The sequence below is a fragment of the Mobula birostris genome, chromosome 5 (genome assembly GCF_030028105.1).
Source record: "Mobula birostris isolate sMobBir1 chromosome 5, sMobBir1.hap1, whole genome shotgun sequence".
Taxonomy (NCBI): domain Eukaryota; kingdom Metazoa; phylum Chordata; class Chondrichthyes; order Myliobatiformes; family Myliobatidae; genus Mobula; species Mobula birostris.
In genome coordinates, this window is record NC_092374.1 from 107,768,244 (window position 1) to 107,795,073 (window position 26,830).

Below are 26,830 nucleotides of genomic sequence, written 5' to 3' on the forward strand. Positions count from 1 at the left end.
TAAGTATTTCTAAAACCATGGGTAAACAAATCAAAATAAAATCTCACAGTGGAATCCAGCTGCAATGATCTCAATTCCATCCCTGATGGCCGGTGCCGAGTGTGTGTAGTTTGAATGTTACTCCCTATGACTGCATGGATTCCTCCAGCTGCTCTGGGCACCACCTCTCATTCACTTCAGCACACAGACAAACTGTAGGAACTCAGTGAGTCAGGCAACATCTCCTCTGAAGACAAAACAGGGGTTCGTGCTGGGGTTAGGGTGAGGTTGAAGTTTGGAGCTGATGTCAAGGGAGGGGAGAGGACTGGAAACAGGATCGAGCAGAGAAGAAGGTTGAAGTTGGTGTCGGGGAGAGGAGGTGGTTGAAGGTGGGTTCAGGGAGTGGAGAGGTTTGGGTTCAAGAAAAGGGTTAGAGGGTTGGATTGGGGTCAGAGAGGGGAGAGGAGAGGGTTACAGCTGGGGTCAGGAAAGGGGTTAGATGGTTGGAGCTGGGTTCAAGAGAGGGGAGAGGGTTGGAGCTTGGGTCGGGGTTGGGAGGGGTTTTCAACTGGGGCCATTTGGGAGAAGAAGGTTAGAGATGGGATCAGAGGAGAGGAAAGGATTGGTGCTGGGATGAGGAAAGAGGTTAGAGGGTTGGAGATGGGATCCTTACAGGAAAGATTCTACCAGGGATAAAGTGTAGCGGATTAGCTGGAGGCAAAGAGTGGGAATAAACTGAGCCTTTTCAGGTTGGCTGCCAGTGACCAGTGGTGTTTCATAGGGATCTGTGTTGGGACTAATTCCTTTTATGTTATATGTCAATGATATAGATGATGGAATTGTTGCAAAGTTTGCCGATGACATAAAGATAGGTGGAGGGCAGATAATTTGAGGAAGAAGAGAGGCTACAGAAGGACTTAGACAGATTAGGGGAATGGGCAAAGAAATGGCACATGGAATACAGTGTCGGGAATTGTATGGTCATGCACTTTGGGAGAAGAAATGAAATGGTTAACTATTTTCTAAATGGAGAGAAAATACAAAAAACTGAGGTGCAAAGGGTCCTTGTGCAGGATTCCCTAAAGGTTAATTTGCAGTTTGAGTCTGTGGTGAGGATGGCAAATGCAATTTTAGCATTCATTTCAAGAGATACTAGACACTAGGCACTAGAATACAACAGCACAATACAGGCCCTTCGGCCCTCGATGTTGTGCTGACCCATATATTCCTTTAAAAAAGTACTAACCCACACTACCCCATAACCCTCTATTTTTCTTTCATCCATGTGCCTGTCCAAGAGGCACTTAAATACCCCTAATGTTTTAGCCTCCACTACCATCCCTGGCAAGTCATTCCAGGCACCCACAAACCTCTGTGTAAAAAACTTACCCCTGATGTCTCCCCTAAACTTCCCTCCCTTAACTTTGTACATATGCCCTCAGGTGTTTGCTATTCATGCCCTGGGAAACAGGTATTGGCTATCCACCCTATCTATGCCTCTCAGAATCTTGTAGAACTCTATCAAGTCCACACTCATCCTTCTACGCTCCAAAGAGAAAATTCCCAACTCTGCTACCCTTGCCTCATAAGTCTTATCCAATCCAGGTAACATCCTAGTAAATCTCCTCTGTACCCTCTCCATAGCTTCCACATTCTTCCTATAATGAGGTGACGAGAACTGGACACAATACTCTAAGTGTGGTCTCAACAGAGATTTGTAGAGTTGCAACATGACATCTCTACTCTTGAACTCAATCCCCCTATTAATGAAGCCTAGCATCCCATAGGCCTTCATAACTATCTTATCAACCTGTGCAGCGACCTTGAGGGATGTATGGATTTGAACCCCAAGGTCCCCCTGTTCATCCACACTCCTAAGTAACCGACCACTAACTCTGTACTCAGCCTTCTGGTTTGTCCTTCCAAACTGCATAACCTCACACTTATCCGGATTGAACTCCATCTGCCACTTCTCTGCCCAACTCTGCATCCTGTCTATATCCTCTTGTAACCTTCGACAACCTACAGTTTCATCCACAACTCCTCCAATCTTTGTGTCATCTGCAAACATACTCACCCATCCTTCCGCCTCTTCATCCAGGTCATTTATAAAAATCACAAAGAGCAGGAGTCCCAGGACAGATCCTTGCGGCACTCCACTAGTCACCGACCTCCAGGCAGAATACTTTCCTTCCACTACTACCCTCTGCTTTCTTCCTGTAAGCCAACTTTTTATCCAAACAGCCAAGGTTCCACTGATCTCATGACTTTCTGGATGAGTCTCTCGTGGGGGACCTTGTCAAATGCCTTGCTAAAATCCATGTAGTCCAAATCTACCGCCCTACCCTCATCAATTTCTTTGTTACCTCTTCAAAAAACTCAGTTAGGCTCGTGAGGCACGACCTCCCCTTCACAAAGCCATGTTGACTAACTTTGAGTAGACTGTACTTCTCCAAATGCTCGTAGATCCTATCCTTAAGAATCCTTTCCAATAGTTTGCAGACCACCAACATAAGACTCACCAGTCTGTAGTTCCCAGGATTCTCCCTATTACTTTTTTTAAACAAAGGAACTAGATTTGCCATTCTCCAATCCTCCGGCACCTCCCCTGCAGCTAAAGAGGATTCAAAGATCATAACTACTGCTCCAGCGATCTCTTCTCCCACTTCCCGCAGCAACCTGGGTATATCACATCCGGCCCTGGGGACTTATCAATCTTGATGTTTTTAAGAAGATTCAACACTTCTTCCTTAATCTCCACATTGTCCAACACACAGGCCTGTTCTGTTTCGACCTCACCCTGATCAAGGTCCTTTTCACCTGTGAATACTAAAGCAAAGTATTCATTTAGGACCTCCCCAACCTCCTCCGCCTCCAGGCACATGTTGCCTTCTTTATCCTTCGTCCTTGTCATCCTTCTCTTCTTCACATACGCATAGAACGCCTTGGGTTTCTCCTTAATCCTACATGCCAAGGCCTTCTCATGACCCCTTTGAGCTCTCCTAAGTCCTTTCCTAAGCTCCTTCCTGGTTACCCTATTATTTCTCATGAGCCCCTCCTGCTCCTGCTTCTTATATCTAACATATGCTTCCTTCTTCCTCTTGACAAGTTGCCTCATGTGTTTCGTCAGCCACGATTCCCCTTTCCTACCATATTTTCCTTGTCTGAGTGGGACAAACCTATCCTGAACCCAGCACAAGTGGTCCCTAAACTTCCTCCACATTACTTCTGTGCTTTCACCCTTGAACATCTGTTTCCAATTTACTCTCGCTAGTTCCTGCCTCATCTCTTCATAGTTAGCCCTTCCCCAGTTAAGCACTTTCCCATTTTGTCTGTTTTTATCCTTTTCCATAGCTATGCTGACCACCTGACCAGGTTCATTATCCAGAACTAGATCCAGTATGGCCTCTCCTCTCATCGATCGGTGCACGTACTGTGTCAGGAATCCTTCTTGAACACAGCTGACAAATTCAGCCCCATCTGTCCCCCTTGCAGTCAGGAGGTGCCAGTCAATATGAGGGAAGTTGAAATCACCCATAACTACAACCCTGTATTTCCTGCACCATTCTAAAATCTGCCTGCTTATCTGCTCCTCAGTGTCCCAAGGGCTATTTGGGTGCTGATAGACTACTCCCAGCACAGTGATTGACCCTTCCTATTTCTGACTTCCACCCATACTGACTCAATGGACACTCCCTGGGCAGCGTCCTCCCTTTCTATAGCCGTGATACTATCCCTGACCAGATCTAGAATATCAAAGCAACAATGTAATGTTGAGACTATTAAGCATTGGTGAGGTCTCACGGAGTACTGTGCACAGTTTTGGGCTGCTTATCTTATAATGGATGTGCTGAAACTGGAGAGGGTTCAAAGGAGGTTCATGAGAATGATTTCAGGATTGAATAGCTTGTCATATGAAGAGCATTTGATAGCTCTGGGCCCATATTCACTAGAATTCAGAAGAATGAGGAGTGACTTTATTGAAACCTATCAAATAGTGAAAGGCTTTGATAGACTGGATATGGAAAGGATGTTCCCTATGGTGGGAGAGTCTAAGACCAGAGAACACAGCCTCAGAATGGAGGGATGTACTTTTAGAACAGAGATGAGGAGGAATTTCTTTAGCTAGAGGGTGGTGACTCTGTGTAAATCTTTGTCACAAGCAGCAGTGGAGGCCAAGTCTTTATTTGAGGCAAAAGTTGATAGATTCTTGATTGGTCAGAGCATGAATGGATATGGGGAGAAAGCAGGAGACTCGGGCTGAGAGGAAAATTGGATCAGCCATGGTGAAAAGGTGGAACAGTCTCGATGCAGTAAATAGCTTAATTCTGCTCCTATATTCTATGGTCTTATCTGTGGATTTAGAGAGTTGGAGCTGGTGTCATTTGGGGGTAGAGGGTTGGAGCCAGGGCTGATTGGTTAATTGAGCATTATAAATTGCCCCTGATCTGAGTGGTGAAACCTATTGTGAGAATAAATGCATTGGGGTAAGATTAATGAATAAATGGGCATTTGATGGTTGGCATGGACTTGGTCGCCTGCATGTGGCTCTATCGATCTATAAAGCAGTGGTGAACTACAGTATATGCACTATTGATTAATGGTAAATAGATTATAAGCATATACTGCTACCTTCCAGTAGTTGGAATTGAGTCGGACTTGAAGAACTCAGGCATAACTTCAAAAACAAAAACTCAGAGGTAAAAATACATGAAGTGGAAAGCCAGGTGGCAGATATCATTGAAGGCCATGTTGAAGAATAGCAGATGTTTTAGGTACAGTACACTTATTCATGAAGTGCGCTGGACTAAGCTAGTTATAGGAAAGATGGAGTTAAATATAAGGGGCTGAGGGAGAAGTCTTTCACACAGATGGTAGATGGAAGATGGAAAATACCAGAGTCACAGAGTTGTAGTGCATGGAAATCCTGAGCAACACACACAAATGCTGGAGGAACTCAACAGGTCAGGCAGCATCTATGGATGGGAATGACTAATTGACATTTCAGGCTGTGACCCTTCATCAGTACTAGAAAGGAGGGGGGAAGGTGCCAGAAAAGATGGGTGGAGGAGAGGAAGTACAATCTGGAAAATAATGGGTGAGATCAGGTGAGGGGGAAGGCGTGTATGTGTTGTGGTGTATTAAATTTTGTAAAAATATTTGACAGAAGTCTACACAATTCCAAATGACATTTGAGCTCGCAGCATGTCAGGTGTCTGTACAAGTTAAACACTGTGGGTTTGTTAAACGTTTGCTAATAGCAGCTCAATTCTTTTTGGCCTCAGGCATTAGTGGCATGAGAACAAAAGACCAGAGAACTCTTCTGTCTCTGTGTCTCTCCTTGCTTGTGGATTGAACCCTTATTTTTGAGGCACCTTTGGCTTGGCTCTTGGGACTCCGCTTAGACTGAAGAATCATGATCATCGGTGCCTAGGGTGGACCCAGGCTGATTTCACTAGTTGTAATTCAGAGTTCTCCTGACATAAACCATAATCAGGTCCCCTGACTATGGCAACAATCGAGTGGTGACTAAAAATCGCAAGCCCTGAAATCTTTATAACTTGCTGTGTAGTATTTAGTGTGGTTTATTTGTGCTGTTTTATGGTACAGTAATAAGTTAGGTTTAAGTCACTTTGTTGTGCTTGAACACTTATTACCACATCCTGGACACTCACATTGGTTTGGGTCTTTTGGGTCCGATCAACCCAGCCCATTACAGGGTGGATGGGGGATGAAGTGAGAAGCTGGGATGTGATAGGTGGAAAAGGTAACGTGCTGAAGAAGAAGAAGGGATCTGATGGGGAAGGATGGTGGACCATGTGATAATGGGAAGAAGAAGGGACATTAGAGGCAGTTGATGGGCAGGTGAAGAGAAGGAAAGCGATAAGAGAGAAGCCAAAATGGGGAATTGAAAAAAGGCGGGGGGGAGAAATCACCAGAAGTTAGAAAAGACAATGTTCAGGCTATCAGGTTGGAGGCTACCCAGATGGAATATGAGCTGTTATTCCTCCAACCTGAAAGTGGCCTCTTCTACTGCCACGATGAGACCACTTCACCATACTTGGACATATTCCCCTAAACTCTTGTCATCCATATAGTGTCCACTTAAATGTATCTAATAGACCTACCTCAACTAGCAGTTAGGGTGACACTCTTCCAGCTGAGGGCATCAGAGCTCAGAGTTCAATTCTGGAATCCTTTCTGAGGAGTTTGTCCATCCTTCCCATGGTACGTGTATGTTTTCCCTGGGTGCTCCAGTTTCCTCCCTTCGTCCAAAGATGTACCAGTCAGTAAGTTTATTCATTGCAAATTGTTCCGTGATTGGTTAAGGTTAAATCAGACGTTAATGGGGTTTTCTGGACAGTGCGGCTTGAAGGACTAGAAGGGTCTACTCCGTGCTGTGTCTCTAAATTAAAAAAAAGCTACTTACTTTAGTGGCTGGTTTCATATATATTCCACCAGTGTATAAAGAAAGTGTTGCCTCTCAGGTTCTTATTAAACCTTTCACTTCTAACTAAGTCCTCTAGTTTTCAAATTTCCCAACCCTGGAAGAAAGACCACTTACCCTATCTTTATCTACTCATGATTTTATTTATGTCTATAAAATCATCCCTGGGACTCCTATGCTCCAAAGGGTAAAGGGTCAATTGGTCTAATACTTCCCTATAACTTAATCCCTCGGGTCCTGACAACATCTTGAGAATATGTGGAAAGATACTCTCACAACATGTAAGTAGCCAAGCCAGCACCTGAACTACCAAGTCACAGAAGGGTGCAGACCAAGTTCTGGTAAATGGGATTAGATTTGTTAAGTACTTGAGGGTTAGCCTGGATATGGTAGATTAAGAGGCCTATTTACATTTGTATATCTGTGTAACTCTATGGTTCTAGAACATTTTGAGTAGGGTGATATTTTTCAGATAGGATATTAAGGAATGAGATTGAATACTGGGCTGATTTATAAGAATGTCTTCAAGTGAAAAATCATCAGTGAGGCTGTGGATAACACAATATTTCAATGCAACATTCATCACACCACACTGTGACTTGAAAACCATGTCATGTCCATTACCAACTCCACGTGAATACTCCAACTTTTACTCTTCTTCTTTGAGTGCTACCACACATTTCCACTAATGTAGTAAATTCCCCCCAACATGTTTCATAGAAGTACTAACCAATGAATTTTGACACTGAAGCATAAAGCGCGATGATTAACATAATATGTTTTTAGAGGGTGACAAGTATTTGAGATTCTCTTCCTCATCAGGCAGTCCAATCAGTTTTTGAAAATGATTAAGGCAGAGTTACATAGATCCTTGCTAAGCAAGAGGTGAAAGGTTACCAGGAGTCATGCAGATTTGAGATAATATTAAGATCTGATTGGATGGAGGTGAAAATTAAGGAGTTGTGGCTGATCCTGCTCCCAATCTGAATGCAGTTATGTAGGGTTTAAGGTGCAAAGAGAGCTGGATGAGGCTAAGATTTGATTCTGCATTTAGAACATTATCATTTTTATAGTCAAATTATACTTTTGAACTCTGCTGTGGTGATTGTATATTTTCTTTGGACTGCCTCTGACACCTCTAAATACTGATGCTCGTGCCAGTTAAGACAGAAGAATCATAGATGAAATATTGACCTAGAAAAAATAAGGAGATTCACAAGTATTTATACAACACTTTTAAAGCCCCTTTTCAGAATTAACCAAGCATTTTTAAAACCAGTACAATTTAACCACTGCAGGGGCTTCTGCAGCTAACTGGAGCACAGCAAGGAACCACAATGTGCAGTATGATCAGGTAATCCCATTTATAGACTGAGGAATAAATACTGGTCAAGGCAGTATGAGCCATTCTCTTGCATTTTTTTCAAGATACTGCCACTTTTGTGCTTTCTCAGCTTTAAGATGTGAATTTGGTTTAATATTACATCCTAAATTATACATCTACAGCAATTCTGTCCATAGAACACCACAACCGGCCATTCAGCCGAGAGTGGTGTACTGATCTTGATGCCAATTTACACAAAATGTCCACTTCCTCTGTATCATTTGTATCCCTGCACATTCATGTGGGTATTTAAGTCCTTAAAACTCCACCAAACTGCCTGCTTCCGTCATTACATCTGGTAACCCATACCAGGAATCTGGCACGCTCTACACAAAAAAATCTTGCCCCTCACGTCACCTTTGAACTTTCCCCTTCTAACCTTGAAAGCATGTCCTCTGGCATTTGACAATTCTACCCTGGGGAGAAGATTCTGACTGCCTACCCAACTATATTTCTCATAATTTTACATATCATCTGCCCCTCAGCCTCTGAAGCTTCTAGGAGAACAACTCAACTCTAGACTGTACAGCCATAGCCTATATCTTTGTTCTTAGGATTCTAGAATGGGATTTAACCCTCTGATTGAAGTTCATTTATTGTCACTCAGCCATACATACATATACCACCAAACGAGACAACGTTCCTCTGTACCAAGCTACACAACAGAGTACATACCGTATAACTCACACACATTAACACATAAAGTAATATTACCCCAAATCAATTAAAAATTAATAGGGTACATATATGAAACAAGTTAAAAAGTAAACAGTGTAACGCTCCTGGCACTTCATACGTGATGAGAACTGGGTGGTGGCAGGGAGTGCTGCCAATTTATCCACACTTGAGTGGGTATTATATGAAAGATTTGATATTGACCTGGAAACTATGATGATCTCTTGTACTGCTTGAAGGTAGGAAGTGTTTTTTCTTTCGTTATCAAGTAACATAATAACTTGTTTATTTGTTTGTTGTTCAAAGCTAAGTTTTGGAGGGATTCCAGTTCCAGGCAAGTCGGTGACATTTCTGAGGAAGAACTTCCATGGCTGTATTGAAAATCTCTATTACAATGGAGTGAATATTATTGATCTGGCCAAGAGACGCAAACCTCAGATACATGTTGTGGTAAGGAACTTGATAAATTCCACAATGAAAAAGAGTATATTTGGGAATGAATTACTAATGAAACTGTGACGTTTGATCTTGATGAAACTGTGACATTTGATCTTGATGAAACTGGGTACAAACAGATACTCCATTTGATGGTGACCAGGTTTGATTTGGAATCTGCAAGTCGAACCTGACCAGAAGGCTTAAAAAGAGGATCTTCATAGCAGTCATAGAGTCCATTCTCACGTACAGATGCAAGACGTGGACACTCACCAAGACTATGCGGAAGTCTCTAGATGGTTGCTATACACGAATGCTCCGGATGATTCTTGACGTGAGCTGGCAACAGCACATGACGAACATCAAGCTCTATGACGACCTACCGATGCGCACCACTAAAATTGAGGCGAGAAGACTGCAACTAGTGGGGCACGGTCTATGCCACCCCAAGCTACCTGCCAGCCTAGTCATCATATGGGAGCCCAAGCATGGGAGGATGAACCCTGGGTGCCCTCCCAAGACTATGGTCAACTCGATCCTAGGAGACAGTGGCGCGGCTAATGTAGATGAACTGAACACACTGATGAAGGAGAGGGAGAAGTGGAGAGTCCATCTTCGTGCCTGACGCCGGCCCCCTCGGCCTGAGTCGATGTAGTAGTAGTAGGTTTGATTTCATTTCAATCCAGCAGTTACCATCTGCAAATACTGGAACGCAAGATTTAAAATGGGGGAATTTTGGAGATATCCAGCAAGTAGCAAAAGAAACAGTTAGGGTTTTAGATCAATGACCTTTCCTCAGAATTGGAAAGAAAATGTTAAGGATAAAAAAAGTTTTAAGATACAGCGAAATAGGTGCAGTACAGAAAAAGCAAACAGAGGTATTGTATTTGACAAGGCAAAACTCAGGAAAGATTATATCACCCTTGTGATGTTAAAGCCAGTTGCACGTTGCTCTGTCCTTCGTACCCTCCATTCCATTTCCATTTATACCTTTGTAGCTTTCCATTTATTCCCTTATCCCTCCACACTTTATTGTAGTAACTTTATTTAGAGATACAGCAGGTTAACATGCCCTTTGGCCCAATGACTCTAGTTAAACTACTAACCCATATGTTTTTAGAATGTGGCAGGAAACCAGGGCTCCTGCAGGAGACTCACACAGTCATTGGGAGTACAAGAAAACTCCTTACAGACAGTAGCTGGAAGTAAACCTTGGTCACTGGCCCTGTAATAATAACTAACTGCCACACTTCCATGCCACAATATAGTGCTGGCAATGCAGCACTTATTTTGTTCTGACTTTTCCTAGTCCTTGTCAAGGGTCATCAACCTATAACATTAATTCGTCTTCTCTCTCCCCAGATGCTGGTTGACCTGTTGACTTTCACCAGCATTCTCTGGATTACTTTCACATTTTCAGTTATATCATCTCAGTGAGTCATTGACCTACTACTGTTTCTTAGGAATGGCCAGTAAATATCTCTGCATAAATTCTCTGTGAGAACTAAGATAAAAATTAACTGGATTTAAATTGTCAGATATACAGTATGTATCAATCCTCAACAAATGACAGTGGATTCCAGATAATAGTTACACATCGGAACCAGTGTATTTTAATCCAACTAAGCAGGAGAAGTTTCATGGAAATAGGTAAGAAGGTATAAAAAAGACAAATTACTGTTTAACTGAGTAAAAAATATGGATTTAAATGAAATGTAGAACAAATTAGAATATTACCAATAGTTTTACAGTACTATATGACTGTGTATTAATTCCTGTTATCAATGGAATAATTCATCCATTTTATACCACTGTGTTCATTTGATTGACTGTAAATGAACAAAATCAATGCAGATAATGGACTGCCTTTGTACAACACTTTCATTGATTGCATTCTCCAAATCTTCAATTTTATTGTAAAATTTAAGATGATTGTTGATACCTCCGAATTCTTCATAGTTCCTAACTTATTGAAGTGAAATTGTTTCATTTTCACTCCCTGCTGTTTCTGGCATCTCAATGCCTGAATGTTTGAAACCGTAGTAAGCAAAAGAGTTCTGATTAATCTTAATGTTCATTTCTCACTATCAGTGACAAAAATCACTGCTTTTTGAACAAAAACACACACAACTGATGCTATTTAAAAACTGCTCTCTTTAAGCATGATGTAGTGCCTAACAACCACACAAGTGCACACAATTGATGTTAGAAACTGTTCAGCGACAGTCTTCTGTCCCAATTAAGTGCTATAGTGTCCCAAATCAAAGAAGGGAATCCTGGCTATCTTCCTGATTAGTTTTTGTTCTTTAAGAATTGTCTCAGATAAGCGATGGCCCAATTACCCAGAATCTGCTGTATAGGTATTGAGGCAAAAGTGCTGCAAATGTACAAATCTGCCATTTTACTGGCTAAAATCATTATGTATACTTTGAATATAGTTACAAAGATATTTGGAAAAGAGCAAGATTTAAGCATATGATCAAAACCTCCTTGGAAAAAAATGCAACTGACCCTTGAGAATCCCAAAAGAGGAAGGAATTTTTGGACTGACATTTGGGAACGTTAAGTTCACCATCAGGAGCATGCAGAGGACCAGACTAATGTAAAAAGATCACACCATCTCACAACAGCCTCACCTGCCTGCCCCTTAAGCAACCTTCTACTCAATCTGTGAGAGATTCTGCAGTTCCCACGCTGGCCTCATTAATCACTTCAGAACACACAACACTATAATGGAAACAAGTTGCCACTGATCCTGAGGGTCAGCCTAAGAAGGTGACTGCATGTCTTATGAGAATAAGTTGAGCATGCTAGGGCTTTTCTCTTTAGAGTGAAGAAGGATGAGAGGTTACTTGTATAAGGTGATAAGAGACATAGGTCAAATAGATAGCCAGAGACTTTTCTCAGGGCATAAATTACAAATGCAAGGAAGGCATAATTTGAAGATGACTGGAGGAAATTATAGGAAGATTGTCAGAGGTACATTCTGTACAGAGAGAGAGATGAATGCATAGAACACGCTGCCAGGGTGGTGAAAGAGGCAGATATATAAGGGACATGTCTCTCAGATAGGCACATGGACGATAGAAAAATGGAGTGCTATTTAGGAGGGAAGGGTTGACAGGCCTGTACCGTGCTGTAGTATTCTACGTTCTTTGACTCCAGGTTATTGTATAATCCCTATTCTAATTGGTCTACCACTGGTAATTCTCCCTAGGTACTGGGATTCCTTCCCTCATGCTTTCGTTTCTTTCGAAGTTGCAGCACAAAAAAATCACAAAAGATAAAGAACACAATAATAATAAAAATCACATAAAATATAAATACATAAGTTATCTTATATAGATAGATTGATTGTATTCCCACAAAGTGAAGCTAGGCTGTATATAAGGTGACTGACAAGTAATGATAAAGTAGTGGTGGGGGAGGGGGTTAATTGATCAGCCTGAGTGCTTAGCGAAAGTAACTATTCTTCAATCTGGTGGTCCTGGTGTAAATGCAACATAGCCTATTTCCTGATGAGAGTGGGACAAACAGTTATATCCGAATTGTTAGAACTTACCTGCTGTGACTGATAGCTAAACGTCATTCACCAGAGATCTGAGCAGCGCAGGGATGTGTGTGCTTAGAAATGTAATTATTATGATTGATCACTCATTAAAATGTTAATTCACAATGGTCACTTTTGAGACTGCTTGTTGCAGTTGTCAAAAAGATTCTTCATGCTCTGATGCCATAATTCATACCATTCTATTTCTGTGCTGACATGAATAAGCAACTTGTTATCAGTGTGCAGCCAAGTAGTTCAGATTCCTGAATAGGTCAGTGGCTAACAGTGGAACTCTGATCTTATTCATCAAAGATTTAGCTAGCCTCATGATGCCACAGATGTCTTCCATGATCTGAGTATGTGTACTAAATGTTTAGATAGCATCTTGTGTTCCTACCCCATCCAAGAGCCACACTTGTTAGACCAGAGCTGGAGGACTATAACAGTTCCAGTCACCGAACCACAAGAAAGGCTTGGTGCACGTTTTAAATTATGTATTTATTTGTTTAAGAGATACAGTCGGCCCTTCCAGTCCTTCAAGCCATGCTGCCCAGCAACACCTGATTTAACCAGAGCCTAATCATGGGACAATTTACAAAGGCCAATTAACTTTGCGAACTGTAGGTCTTTGAACAGTGGGAGGAAACTGGACCACCTGGAGAACACCCACGCATTCCATGGGGAGGACATATAAACTTCTCACAGAAGACACTGGGTTTGAACTCGGAGCAGTGATAGTGGCAGGCTAACCTCTGCGATACCATGGCACACTGGAATAAGTTCAAAGACTTAATGGCAATATATCTTGGCCTTGAGAAGTTTAGCCATGAGGGAAGTTTGAATAGTCTGATGTAATTTTCATTGGAACAAAATAGTTGAGATGAGATCAAATTAAAGTGTATAAAATACATCTTTGGAACGGCACAGTGTTGTAGCAGTTAAGGTAATGTTATTACCGCACCAGTGACCCGGGTTCAGTTCTGTAAAGAGTTTGTACATTCTCCTCATGACCATGTGGGTTTCCTCCAAATGCTCCAGTTCCTCCCACATTCCAAAAGATATATGAGTTATTACGTGGCACGGTCATATGAGCATCATTTTGCAGTGTGTGCTCGTAGGGCTGGAGGGGCCTGAGCCCATGCTGCATCTGTAAATAAAACTGGAAGCAGCATCCTGGGTTCATTCCTGTTGCTGATTGTAAGGAGTTTGTACCTTCTCACTATAACCGCACGGGTTCACTCCAGGTGCTCCAGTTCCTCCCATGTCACAAAAGATGTATGGGTTAGTAGATTAGTTGATCACATGGGTATAATTGGGAGGTGAGGGCTGATTGGGCCGGTGGGCCTATTACCATGCTGTATCTCTAAAATAAAGAAAACTAAATGAGGAGACTAGATAAAATAGGAAAGCACTATTTCCTGCAGCAAGAGGCAAGAACCAATAAAGCACAATTTTGAAGTGGTAGAAGAATTAGAAGACAGTTAACCATAGAACCATAGAAACTACAGCATAAAAACAGGCCTTTTGGCCCTTCTTGACTGTGCCGAACCATTTTCTGCCTAGTCCCACTGACCTGCACACGGACCATATCCCTCCATACAACTCCCATCCGTGTATCTGTCCAATTTATTCTTAAATGTTAAAAAAGAACCCGCATTTACCACCTCGTCTGGCAGCTCATTCCATACTCCCACCACTCTCTGTGTGAAGAAGCCCCCCCAATGTTCCCTTTAAACTTTTCCCCCCTCACCCTTAACCCATGTCCTCTGTTTTTTTTTCCCCTTGCCTCAGTGGAAAAAGCCTGCTTGCATTCACCCTATCTATACCCATCATAATTTTATATACCTCTATCAAATCTCCCCTTGTTCTTCTACGCTCCAGGGAATAAATTCCTAACCTATTCACTACTTGTTTCCCCTAATTCCATAGACTTCATGCCAGTTTCCTTAGTAAATACAGACGTAAAAAACCTATTTAAGATCTCCCCCATTTCCTTTGGTTGCGCACATAGGCGACCACTCTGATCTTCAAGAGGACCAATTTTATCCCTTACAATCCTTTTGCTCTTAATATACCTGTAAAAGCTCTTTGGATTATCCTTCACTTTGACTGCCAATGCAACCTCATGTCTTCTTTTAGCCCTCCTGATTTCTTTCTTAAGTATTTTCTTGCACTTCTTATACTCCTCAAGCACCTTATTTACTCCCTGCTTCCTATACATGTCATACAACTTCCTCTTCTTTTTTACCAGAGTTGCAATATCCCTTGATATTAAGGTTCCTTATTCCTATTCACTTTGCCTTTAATCCTGACAGGAACATACAAATTCTGCACTCTCAAAATTTCTCCTTTGAAGGCTTCCCACCTACCGATCACATCCTTGCCAGAGAACAACTTGTCCCAATCCACACTTTTTAGATCCTTTCTCATTTCTTCAAATTTGGCCTTCTTCCAGTTAAGAACCTCAACCCTAGGACCAGATCTATCCTTGTCCATGATCAAGTTGAAACTAATGGTGTTATGATCACTGGAACCAAAGTGCTCCTCTACACAGACTTCTGTCACTTGTCCTAACTCGTTTCCTAACAGGAGATCCAATATTGCATCCCCTCTAGTTGGTCCCTCTATATATTGATTTAGAAAACTTTCCAAACACATTTTACAAACTCTAAACCATCTAGACCCCTAACAGTATGGGAGTCCCAATCAATATATGGAAAATTAAAATCCCCTACCACCACAACTTTATGTTTCCTGCAGTTGCTTGCTATTTCCCTGCAGATTTGCTCTTCCAATTCTCGTTGACTATTGGGTGGTCTGTAATACAATCCCACTAATGTGGCCGTACCTTTCCTGTTTCTCAGCTCCACCCATAAGGACTCAGTAGACAAGCCCTCTAATCTGCCCTGCCTGAGCACTGCTGTAATGTTTTCCCTAACAAGCAATGCTACTCCCCCACCTTTCATTCCTCTGCCTCGATCACATCTGAAACATCGGAACCTTGGAATATTAAGCTGCCAGTCCTGCCCCTCTTGTAGCCAAGTTTCACTAATTGCTATAACGTCATAATTCCATGTGTCAATCCACGCCCTCAGCTCATCTGCCTTCCCCGCAATACTCCTAGCATTGAAATATATACACCTCAGAAGATTTTTACCACCACTCACAACCTTTCTATTAGCGGATTTGCTTGAACTTTTAACAACATTTATTTTCACCCCAGCCACACTGTCAGCTCTGGCACTCTGGTTCCCATCCCCCTGCAAATCTAGTTGAGAATTATTTTTCATCCTAGAAGATGGTGTGGTCTTGATTTACCATCTGAAAGAGTAGGAGAGGCAGAAATCCTCTTCACACTTAAAACATTGAAGATAGGACAGTACAGCACAAGAACAGAGTCTTTGGCCCACAATTTTGTGTCAATTCAATTAAATTAGTAATCATAAAGAGAACTAAACTTATCTCTTCTGCCTGCACAATGTCCATATTCTGTCATTTTCCTCATATTCATGTGACTCTCTAAACATCTCTTAAAAGTCCCTAATGCTTTTGCCTCTACCACCACCCCTGGCAGCACATTCCAGGGACCCACCATTCTCTGTGTAAAAAACCTGTCCCTCACACTTCCTCTGAAGTTACCCTCTGACCAAGAAGATGTTGTCTGCCTACTCTATCTAGTCCTCTCATATCTTTATAATCCTCTATCAGATCTCCTCTCAGACTTCAACAACACAGAGAAAATGACCCAAGTTTGTCCAAGCTCTCGTCTTTCACATCGAAACTAGGCAGCATCCTGGTAAATCATTTCTGCACCATCTTCAAAGCCTCAGCATCCTCCCTTTAATATGGCAACCAGAACTTATGAAGTACTGTATGTGAATGAGCCTTTTACTTGACTAGAGTTGGTTGCAAATGACATATTTCACTGTATGTGTTATATATTCATATATATTTTGATCCTTGAGGGTTGCTGTCAAACTTCCCTGTGTGCTACATACTGAACGTAATGTGAAAGGACATTTTGATAGATGACTTACACGTGAAATAAATGGCTGCATGTTTGTTCCTCATCTCTCTGTCTCTTGTGTGTGTCATTCATGGCCACCTGGCTTCCAAGTACCATAAACACAACAGTATGTTTTTATGTATACGGGATAAATAAATGAGTACTGCACTTGCCTCTTAGTCTTGCAGATCCATATATTTTAGGTTCTGTATTAGCAAGGGCATCAAAGGTTACAAGGAGAAGACAATAGAATGGGGCCGAGATGGAAAATAAATCATCCACGATTGGATGGTGGAGCTGGTTCAATGGGTTTTATGGCCTAATGCGGTACCTTTGTCTTATGGTCTTAAAAAGTTGCAGGAAAATAAATCGAGTTTGGGACTGAGGGATTTCTCGACGAGCCAGCATAGTCTTGATGGTGTGAGAAATTGCCATTCTTGTGGGACAAGAACAAACCAAATGAGTTTTTAACAATAATCCAGTAGATACATAGTTACATACTGACTAATGTTTGCCTCTTTTTTAAGGTCAAATTGATTTAATTACTTGAATTCCCCAAAAGCTATGTTAGGAATTGAACACGCTTCTCTGAATCATTGGTGCTGACCTATGGAAATTAGTCTAATAACTATGAATTCCTGGTTGCTATATGTAGATTATGTTTAAATTGCTAAGAAATTCAGTGCATTGTTCTCTGGTTCTGAATTTCATTGAACTGACTTTAAAAAGAACTGAATTTTGGAGGCTGTCTCCTTACATTTTCATGACCATTTGGAGTATTGCGTTCACTTTTAGTCGCCGTGTATAGGAAAATTGTTATTCAGCTGGTAAGAGTGCAAAAAAGATTTATTAGGATAGTGCCTGAGTTATAGAATGACCCTGGACAGGTTGGGACTTTATTCCTCAGAGTGTAGGAGACTGAGGGTAATCTTATAAGAAATGCAAAAAATCATGTTGGGCATAGATAGGGTGATTTCACACAGTCTTTTTCCCTAGGTTGGCATTTGAGAACTTGAGGGAATAGGTTAAGGGTGAGAGGGGAGAATTTTATTAAGGATGTTAAGGGCACCATTTATATATATAAATATGAATCAGTTGGGTTGAAGAGCTCATCTCCATGCTGTATAAGTCTCTGATCAGAGAAGAATTTTGCTACAGATATGTCTTTGTTGGCATATTAATGATAAAGAGGCATAGATCAATTGGACAGTTGAAGACTTTACCCCAGGGCAGAAGTGGCTTATACAAGGGGGCGTAATTTTAAGCTGATTAAGAAAATCATATGGAGGGAAGTCAAAGTTATTTATATAAAGATAGGTGGGTGTATGGAACGCGCTGCAAGGGATGGTGGTAGAGGCAGATATAGTAGGGACATTTAGGAGACTCTTAAATAGGCACATGGATTAGAGAAAAATGGAAGGCTATGTGGGAGGTAAGAGTTAATTTGATCTTAGAGTATGATTAAAAGTTTGGCACAACAGTGTGGGCTGAGGGGCCTATATTGTGTGATTATGTTCTATATAAATGAAACTAACAAAACTTTCAAAGTTTTTAAAGTGTTTCATTTTGCAGTATGTATCACATGATCTTTTCTTCTTCCTCAACCACCACCCTCCCTCTTAATTTCTTCCAGGGCAACGTGACCTTCTCATGTACAGATCCTCGCATTGTTCCAGTCACCTTCATGAGTTCCAGCAGTTATCTGCTGCTGCCCGGGAAAGCCCAGATGGATGGTCTTTCAGTCAGTTTCCAGTTTCGCACCTGGAACAAGGATGAGCTGCTTTTGTACAACGAGTTCCATGCAAACTCTGGAGTATTGCAGATTTACCTGGTCAAGGGGAAGCTCAGAATAACTGTCCATAAATTATCCCGGAATCTGGCAGACATCACCACAGGTAATTGAAATAGTCAGCGGTGACAGCGGGAGGAATTATGTAAGTGGAGTGTAGCACTTACCTCCAGGCAAATCATTTTCGGCAGCTAATTATCTCCCAAAACACAGCACACTGAGCCAAATAAGATTAGAGTTAAGAGGGAAAGGGAGATTACAGCACAAGAAGAGGAAGACAATCATGGTCTAGGGGACGGAAAGGATTAACGATAGTTTGATTAGACCAAAACAAGTACCCATGTTTAAAAGACAGAAATTTGTCTCGGCAGATAATGAGTTTAATATATTCAGGAAAGTAGAAATATGATGAAATCAGTGGGGACATTTCTTACTGCCGATTTTTTATTATTCACTAATAGTGAATGGGAAAGCTTGTTGGTCATGTTTAATAGGCCTTGGGAAGAAAGAACTACTGAACATGCTTTCCCTTTGGCATCCTAAGAATAGTACTGAGCTGTGGACCTGTTGGGAGCCAATGACAAATGGTGGATGAGGTCAGGGTGGAAGAAAAAGGTTCCCTCACTTCTGGACTGGGGGCAAAACTGGTGAAAAGTACTGGTAATTGATCTATTATTGTCTGCTGCACTGCGACACAGTGAAAAAAGTTTGTCTGCCTGCCATCTGCAGAGATCATGGAATATTTAGGTGCTTTGTGGTTGTTAAAAGAAAAACAGAATGCAGAATATAATGTTACAATTACATACAAAATGTAGGGGCCATGACAGGTAGATTGGGAGATCCAGAGTGCACCTTTCAGCACATGAAATGTCTGTTCAAGAGACTGATATCAATAGGACAGAAGCTCGATGCTGTATGCTCTCAAATGTTGTGTGTTCTGCCTTCACACCCCATCCTGACTTGGAAATCTTGCTGGACATGAACCTAAACTTACTCCACATGGGAGCACTTTCACTGAAGAACTGCAGCAGTTCAAGGAGAGGTTCACTGCCTCCTTTTCAAGGACAGTTTCTGATCAGCAATAAGTGTTAGACTTACCAGCAAAGATGAGCTCCCATAAATTTGTACTTCAAAAAATTTACACATGTAACTTTACACATCACATATCATTCTGCATGTGGGCAACTTTAAATTTCTGCTCTTGTCCCTACACAGGGCAGTGCAGTGTAGATGTTTATACTAAATATGTATACAAGTTATCCTTTGAAGAGTCAGACTTCTCATTAACCATGACTTGTAGCTCAATGTTGCAAGGTAGTGCAATCCTGTCTGAAGTGTATGAAGTAATAATCCATAAATGAACCGGTAGATGGCACGTATTACTCAGCAGGCCGCATCTATAAAGAGACGAAGTTCAAATTTCGAGTCCTTGAGCTTTCCTTGTTTGGATGACAAAATAATTAACCTGAATCAACCAATCTTCCTCTCCCTGGAAATGCTGCCTGACCAGCTGAATATTCCCATCTTTTACTGTATTTATTTCAGAATTCTAGCTTTTGAAGTATTACACTTTTGGAAATGACTATCCAGTATCAGAGTCAATGAAAATGTCTGAACATGAAACAGATCGGTACCGCCATTCATCCCATCATGCTTGCCAATCTTGATGCCCATTATGCTGATGTTTCTGCTCCTGTGTATGATCTACATGCCTTCACTACTTTCATATTCACATATCCATCCAAAGTCCTCTTAAACTCCACAGGCAGTCTAATTCCACTACTACCCTGGTAACCCAATATCTTCAAATCTGTGAGTCCTCCGAAAGATGAAAGCTGGAGGCTGGAGACGACCTGTCCTGGTATTGGAGGACTGTCTGTGTATGTGCGTGAGTGGGAAGAGAGGAGGGGCTTGCTTTGCTATTGTTGTTCTCTTGTTGTTGTTGCTGCTGTTTTTGTTGTTCTGTGAACAATGTGGCAGTGCTATATTGGTACCAGCATGTGTGATGACATGTCCTTAAGTTGTGTTGGTTGTTAACGCAAATGACATTTCACCAATATGTTTTGATGTACATACAGCGTAATTAGATGAAACTGAATCTGAAACAAGCGCTTACCACTCACTGTGCAAAAATCTTGTTCCTAATGTCATCTTTAAACATCCCTCTTCTAATCTTTAAAGAATCTCCTCTGGCGTTTGTTGTTTCTACCCTGGAGAACAGATTCTGACCGTGACCTCTGCCAATGCCTCTCATAATAATAAAATCTTCTATCATATGTCTCCTCAGCCTTTGACACTCTAAGGAGACAACCCAAGTTTTACAAAAACGAGCAGGGAGTTCTCTTACTTTCCTGAACAACATTTATCCTGACTTATCAGTAAAATAAACTAACAATAAAAAACATTTAAAATACAAGCAAAACAAAGTCATTTGGCTCCTTATTTGTGTTCTGGCATGTATCAAGATCATGCCTGATCTTTAACTCAACATCACTTTCCTCCACTAACTAAATCTTTACTCAAGATATACCTGGATCTGATAGGGAGCTTAAGGTAAAGAAACTGTTAGGAGATAGTGATCATAATATAACAGAATTCACCCTGTACTTTGAGAGGGAGAAGATAATGTCAGATGTATCAGTATTATGGTGGAGTAAAGGGAATTACAGAGGCCTGAGAGAGGAGTTGGCCAGAATTGATTATAGTAGAGTAGCAATGGCTGGAGTTTCTGGGAGAAATTTGGAAGGAGAAGGATAGATGCATCCCAAAGAAGAAGAAAAATTATTTTAAAACAGGATGATGCAACTGTGGCCGATTATAGAGGTCAAAGCCAACATAAATGCAAAAGAGAGGAGATATAATACAGCAAAAATAGTGAGAAGTTATGGATTGGGAAACATGTAAAAACCAACAGAAGGGCTGTCACGTACCCCGTGATGGGTTAAAGAACCAGTAGAAATAGAAAACACTTTGGAGTCTGGTATTGCTATTAACTAACACTATTAATTAGTAACTATGCAATATAGTAATATAAATACAGATATATCAAACTAGTTAGCAAAGATTATATGTAAATAAGTGTGGAAATATAGAAACCAAGCTTCTTGAAGCCTAGGGGAAAATGGATACAGTCTTAGGGTGATGCGTAAAGTTCAGTTCAGTTCGTGATATTCAGTTGAGTAGTGATAGAAAGAGAGAGGTGTTTAGTTCTTCAGGTGAGCTGATGCCGTCGATCTTCTCGTTGTCCTCCGAAATCCTTTAGAAGTCACCGAATGTGACTTCAACTAAGGGACTGCTTTCTGTGCTGGAGTTATCAACCCATGCGAGGGTTGGACACACTAATAACTTCTCAACTATCACACCTTTTCCAAACTGTGAGAGCTACTGGTTGATTCTCCTGATCGATCCTCCAGAAACCCACCTTTCTGTAGGCACAACAAAACTCATCCAGTGTCCAAGATCATGTGTCTGTGTGTCTATCAGCTGACCTTCTATTTATCTCACCATGCTGAGCACCAGCTGTCCATCAAGTAGCTCCTCCTTTCTCTCTCTGTAAGAACTTAGAAGCTGGCAGTGTCCTTGCAAAAGTGTAAACATGCTGCAGAGAAACCATAACACCATCTCAAAGCAGTCTTTGCCTCTCTCTCTCTCTTAATAACAAGGTTATTGTGTTGAACAACTCTCTCTCTCTCTCTTTAAAAGCACAGTTCATAGGGATAATTCAGCATCCCATCGCAAGGCCACTAAAAAGCCAAAGGGAGAAAAGGCGAAATATGAAGGTAAGCTAGACAATGATGTCAAAGAGGACACCAAAAGTATTATTCAGATATCTGAAGAGTAAGAGAGAGACAAGAGTAGATATTAGACTGCCGGAAATGATGCTGGAGATGTAGTAATGGTGGACAAGGAAATGGAGGATGAACTGACTAAGTATTTTGCATCAGTCTTCACTGTGGAAGACACTAACATTATACCAGAAATTCAAATGTGACAGAGGGGCCGAAGTAAGAGCAGTTCCTATTAATAGGGAGAAAGTGCTCGGGAAACTGAAAAGTCTGAAGGTAGATAAGTCAACTGGTCCAGATGGTCTACACCACAGGTTTCTGAAAGAGGTAGCTGAAGAGATTGCAGAGGCATTATTAATGATCTTTCAAGAATCACTAGATTCTGGAATGGTTCCGGAGGACTGGAAAATTGCCAATGTCACTCCACTCTTCAAGAAGTGAGGAAGGCAGAAGAAATACCTAAGTGGTTGGGCAAATGTTGGAGTTAATTGTTATGGACGTCGTTTTGGGGTACTTGGAGGCACATGGTAAAATAGGCCAAAGTCAGTATGGTTTTCTAAAGAGAAAATCTTGCCTGACAAATTTGTTAGAGTTCTTTGAGGAAATAACAAGCAGGACAGACAAAGGAGAATTGGTTGAAGGTGCGTCCTTGGATTTTCAGAAACTTTGACAAAATGCTGCACATGAGGCTGCTTAACAAGATAAGAGCCCATGGTATTACAGGAAGATACTAGCATTGATAGAATATTGGCTGATTGACAGGAGGCAAGGATTGGGAATAAATGGAGCCTTTTCTGATTGGATGCTAGTGACTAGTGATGTTCCACAGGGGTCAGTGTTGAGATAGCTTCTCTTCGCATTGCATGTCAATGATTTTGATGATGGAATTGATGACCTTGTGGCCAGGTTTGCGGGTGATACAAAGATAGGTGGAGGGGCAGGTAGTGTTGAGGAAGCAGGGAGGCTGCAGAAATAGTTGGGTAGATTAGGATAATAGACAAGGAAGTGGCAAATGGAACACAGTGTCGGGAAGTATATGGTCATGCATTTTGGTAAAAGGAATAAAAGCATAGAATCTCTTGTAACTGGTGAGAAAATTTAAAAATCGGTGGTGCAAAGGGACTTGGGAGTCCTCAGGAAGGATTCCCTAAAGGTTAATTTGCAGGTTAAGTTGGTGGTGATGCAGGCAAATGCAATGTTACCATTCATTTCCAGAGAGCTAGAACATAAAAGCAAGAATGTAATGCTGGGGCTTTATGATGCACTGGTGAGACCTCATTTGGAGTATAGCAAGAAGTTTTTGACCCCTTATTTAAGAAAGGATGTGGTAACATTGGAGAGGGTTCAAAGGAGATTCACGAGAATGATTCTGGAAATTAAAGGCTCATCATATGAAGACTGATTGATGATTCTAGCCTTTACTCACTGAAATTTAAAGGCATGACGGGGAATCTCATAGAAATCCTTCAAATTTTGAAAGGCGTAGATAGACTAGATGTGGAGAGGGTGTTTCCTATGGTGGGGGATCTAGGAGCAGCAGGCACAGCCTCAGAATAGAGGGACCTCCGTTTAAAACAGAGATGACGTGGAATTTCTTTAGCCAGAGGGTGGTGAATCTATGGAATTCCTTGCCACAGGTGGTTGTAGATGCCAAGTCATTCCATGTACTTAAGGCAGAGGCTGATAGGTTCTTGTTTAGTCAAGCTGTGAAAGGTTACCGGAAGAAGGCAGGAGAATGGGGTTGAGAGGAAAATGGATCAGCCATGATGAAATAGCTTAATTCTGCTCCCTTATCGTATAGTGTTATGTCTTAAGAATTCCAGTATCTGCAGAATCTCAAGTTTATAGCTTTGCTCCATTAGTCCCTTTTACACTTGATTTCCCAAAGAAACATTGATAATATTCATAGGACTTTGCTATGCTCAAATTAATTACCGTACTTGCCTAAAAGTAATTCTGACTACACTGTAAAAATGATATTATAGCTGTTAAGGCTCTTAGGATTTGAAATCTACTGTGGCAAAAGGTAGTCCTAATTCTAATCCTTTAATTTAATGAGCTGCCACATCCTGCGTCACCATGAATAAAATTAGGAAAGATCTGCTGGTTCACGAAGACACTACATAATCCAAGGCAAGTGTGGAAGTGAGGAAATGCAAGCCAGCTTTCTGCACGGAGGTAGGGTGACACTAGAACTAGAAGTTTCAGCTCAAGGGTGGCAAATGAAATATCTACAGGGAAACTGAATGGGAAATTTATCTGGTGCAAGTGTGGAAAGAGAAGCCAGCGGAAGTTGTGGATTTGGGTTCAATTGCAACTTTTATACATACATTACAGCACAATATAGACTGGTTGTTCTATGATGTTGCGCTGATCTGCTAATCTGCTCTAAGGTCAGTATAACCCTTCCCTCCAGAAAAGCCCTCCATTTTTGCTATTTAGGAGAAGTTTGGATAAGTACATAAATGGATGGGTATTGGAGGGCTATAGTTCAGGTGTGGGTCAATGGGGCTAGGCGCAATAACAGATCAGCTTGGACCAGATAGGCTGAAAAACCTGCTTCTTTGCTGTAGTGCTCCAACATTGCTCCCATTACAATTATCTTCTAAATCTCATACAATCAGCAATTAAATAGTTAATATGAGGCACTCATATTTTACTATAAAGAAACAATTAAGCAAACCGAGGGGAAGATCAACCATATGTACTCATATGTTTTGTGTAGCTCTGTATCAAGACCAGGTTATATTGGTAGCCCCAAACTATTCCAATGTCTCCAGTGCATCACACAGAATGAGCAGTAGAAAGTTTTCTTTGCAATGCAGGGCACGTATAATAGTCATTGCTAGCATTGCTGATTAGGGCAAGTTTAACCTTAACAGTGTGAGTGAGACAGCTTCTTTAAAGCTTCTTGCCCATAGGGAGTCTATGATACAATGAGTGCATCAATTAGTTCTACCCTTGAATGTTGTGTCATTGCAAGATTAATAGGTTAGTAAAAGCAATTTAAAGTAAATGGCATGATATATTGGGCAGTAAAACCATATACTATGAAGACCAATAAAACTATATTTTCTTAAACATTTAAAAATGTTAAAGCAGCACTGCTAGTTTTCTTTCTGAAACAGGCTTCTCTCAAAAGGGCCTCTCAAATGCAGTTAAAGTACTCCCTCAGTAGTGGCAATGAGACCCTCCTATTTAAAAAAAAACAAAGGTATAAGGAAATGAAAGGGTTAACGTATGAGCACCATTTGATGTATCTGAGCCTGTACTCACTGGAGCTTTGAAGAACGAGGGGAGATCTCATTGAAACCCATTGAATATTGAAAGGGACAATAAACCAGCCATGATGGAATACCAGGGCAGACAATTCTGGGGCCTAATTCTGCTCCAGTGTCTAAGGGTCTAATGTAAGTTACAGGCTCTCCTGATTGGTTGAGTACCCATACATATGAGGAAGTCCCCAGGCTTATTCCTAGGTCTACACTTCCAGAAAGGAAACAAGGCACAGGAATGCAGGCAGCACTTAGACTTCCTCACAATTCCAGAGACCCTGGTTCATTCCTGAGCTCAATTGCTGTCTGCGTGAAGTTACACATTCTCCCTGTGGCTGTGTGGGTTTCTTCTGGAGTGCTCCACTTTCCACCCACATGGGGTTGGCAGGTTAATTGGGTGCTTCCCAGTCTGCAGGTGAGTGGTGGGTTTTGGGTGGGTTGAGTTGTTGAGAATGTGGGTATTCAGAATCAGAATTGGAATTAGATTAATATCACTGCCATAGTCATGAAATGTGTTGTTTTGCAGTAGCAATACTTTGCAATATAAGATGATTAAAAAACAATAAACTACAGTTCAAAATACATATATAAATTAAATTAAGTAGTGCAAAAAGAGAGCAAAGTGAAAAAAATACAGTGAGGTAATGTTCATGGGTTCATCATCCATTCATAAATCTGGAGGTGGAGGGGAAGAAGCTGTTCCTGAAATGGCGAGTGAGTGTCTTCAGGCTCCTGTATCTCCTCCTTGATGGTAGTATTGAGAAGAAAGGATATCCTAGATCATCTTTAATGATGGATTTTTGACATCTTTCTGAGGCATCGCCTTATGAAGGTGTCCTGGATGCTGGGGAGGCTAAGGCCCATAATGGAGCTGGATGGGAAAATATGAAAGTGGAATTATTGTAGGATTAGTGTAAAGGGCAATTGATAATCAGCATAGACTTGATTGTGTGAAGTGTCTATTTCCCTTATTTCTATGACTCTATAGGGATCATTGCCAAATGGAATAAGGACTGAAGTGACGTGAACTGGAAGGTTAGCATCACTTTGTAGACTTCACATTCTGCAAAATGCTTTTTGATCTTTCATTTCCATCCAGTCTATGTAATCAGCCTTAGATCTTAATGAAAAATAAGGCTACATCCACACTAGACCGGATGATTTTGAAAACGTCAGTTTCGCGTAAAAACAATAGGCATCTACACCAGGCTGTTTTGAAAACACCTCCGTCCACATTAAAACGGGTATTTGGGCGAATCTCCTCCCACCGGGCATGCGCAGGACACATCTACAAAAAACAAGCGAAGAGGAAATGGTATACTTGGTGCACGTTTGTCCAGTTACCAAGCAGAAAAACTTAAAAGGAAATTGCCAAACGACGGACAGCTGTTGGCTCTCACGCAGGAGGACTTAAAACTAAAAAGCCAAATATTGGAGCGTATGGAGGCAACCGACAGGACAGTATGACCCGGCTGACGATGAACATTGAAAAACTGACTAACTC

The 26,830-nt window shown here is 41.3% G+C and overlaps 1 protein-coding gene across 1 annotated transcript in view; it reads left to right on the forward strand.

Moving 5' to 3' along the window:
- Positions 1–26,830, forward strand: part of LOC140197315 (contactin-associated protein-like 5) — a 1,626,808-nt gene that overhangs the window by 537,892 nt on the left and 1,062,086 nt on the right. The window contains exons 5-6 of the mRNA XM_072257270.1: positions 8,793–8,936; positions 18,111–18,372. Coding sequence (XP_072113371.1) covers positions 8,793–8,936; positions 18,111–18,372 — 406 coding nt within the window. The remainder of the gene's footprint in view (positions 1–8,792; positions 8,937–18,110; positions 18,373–26,830) is intronic.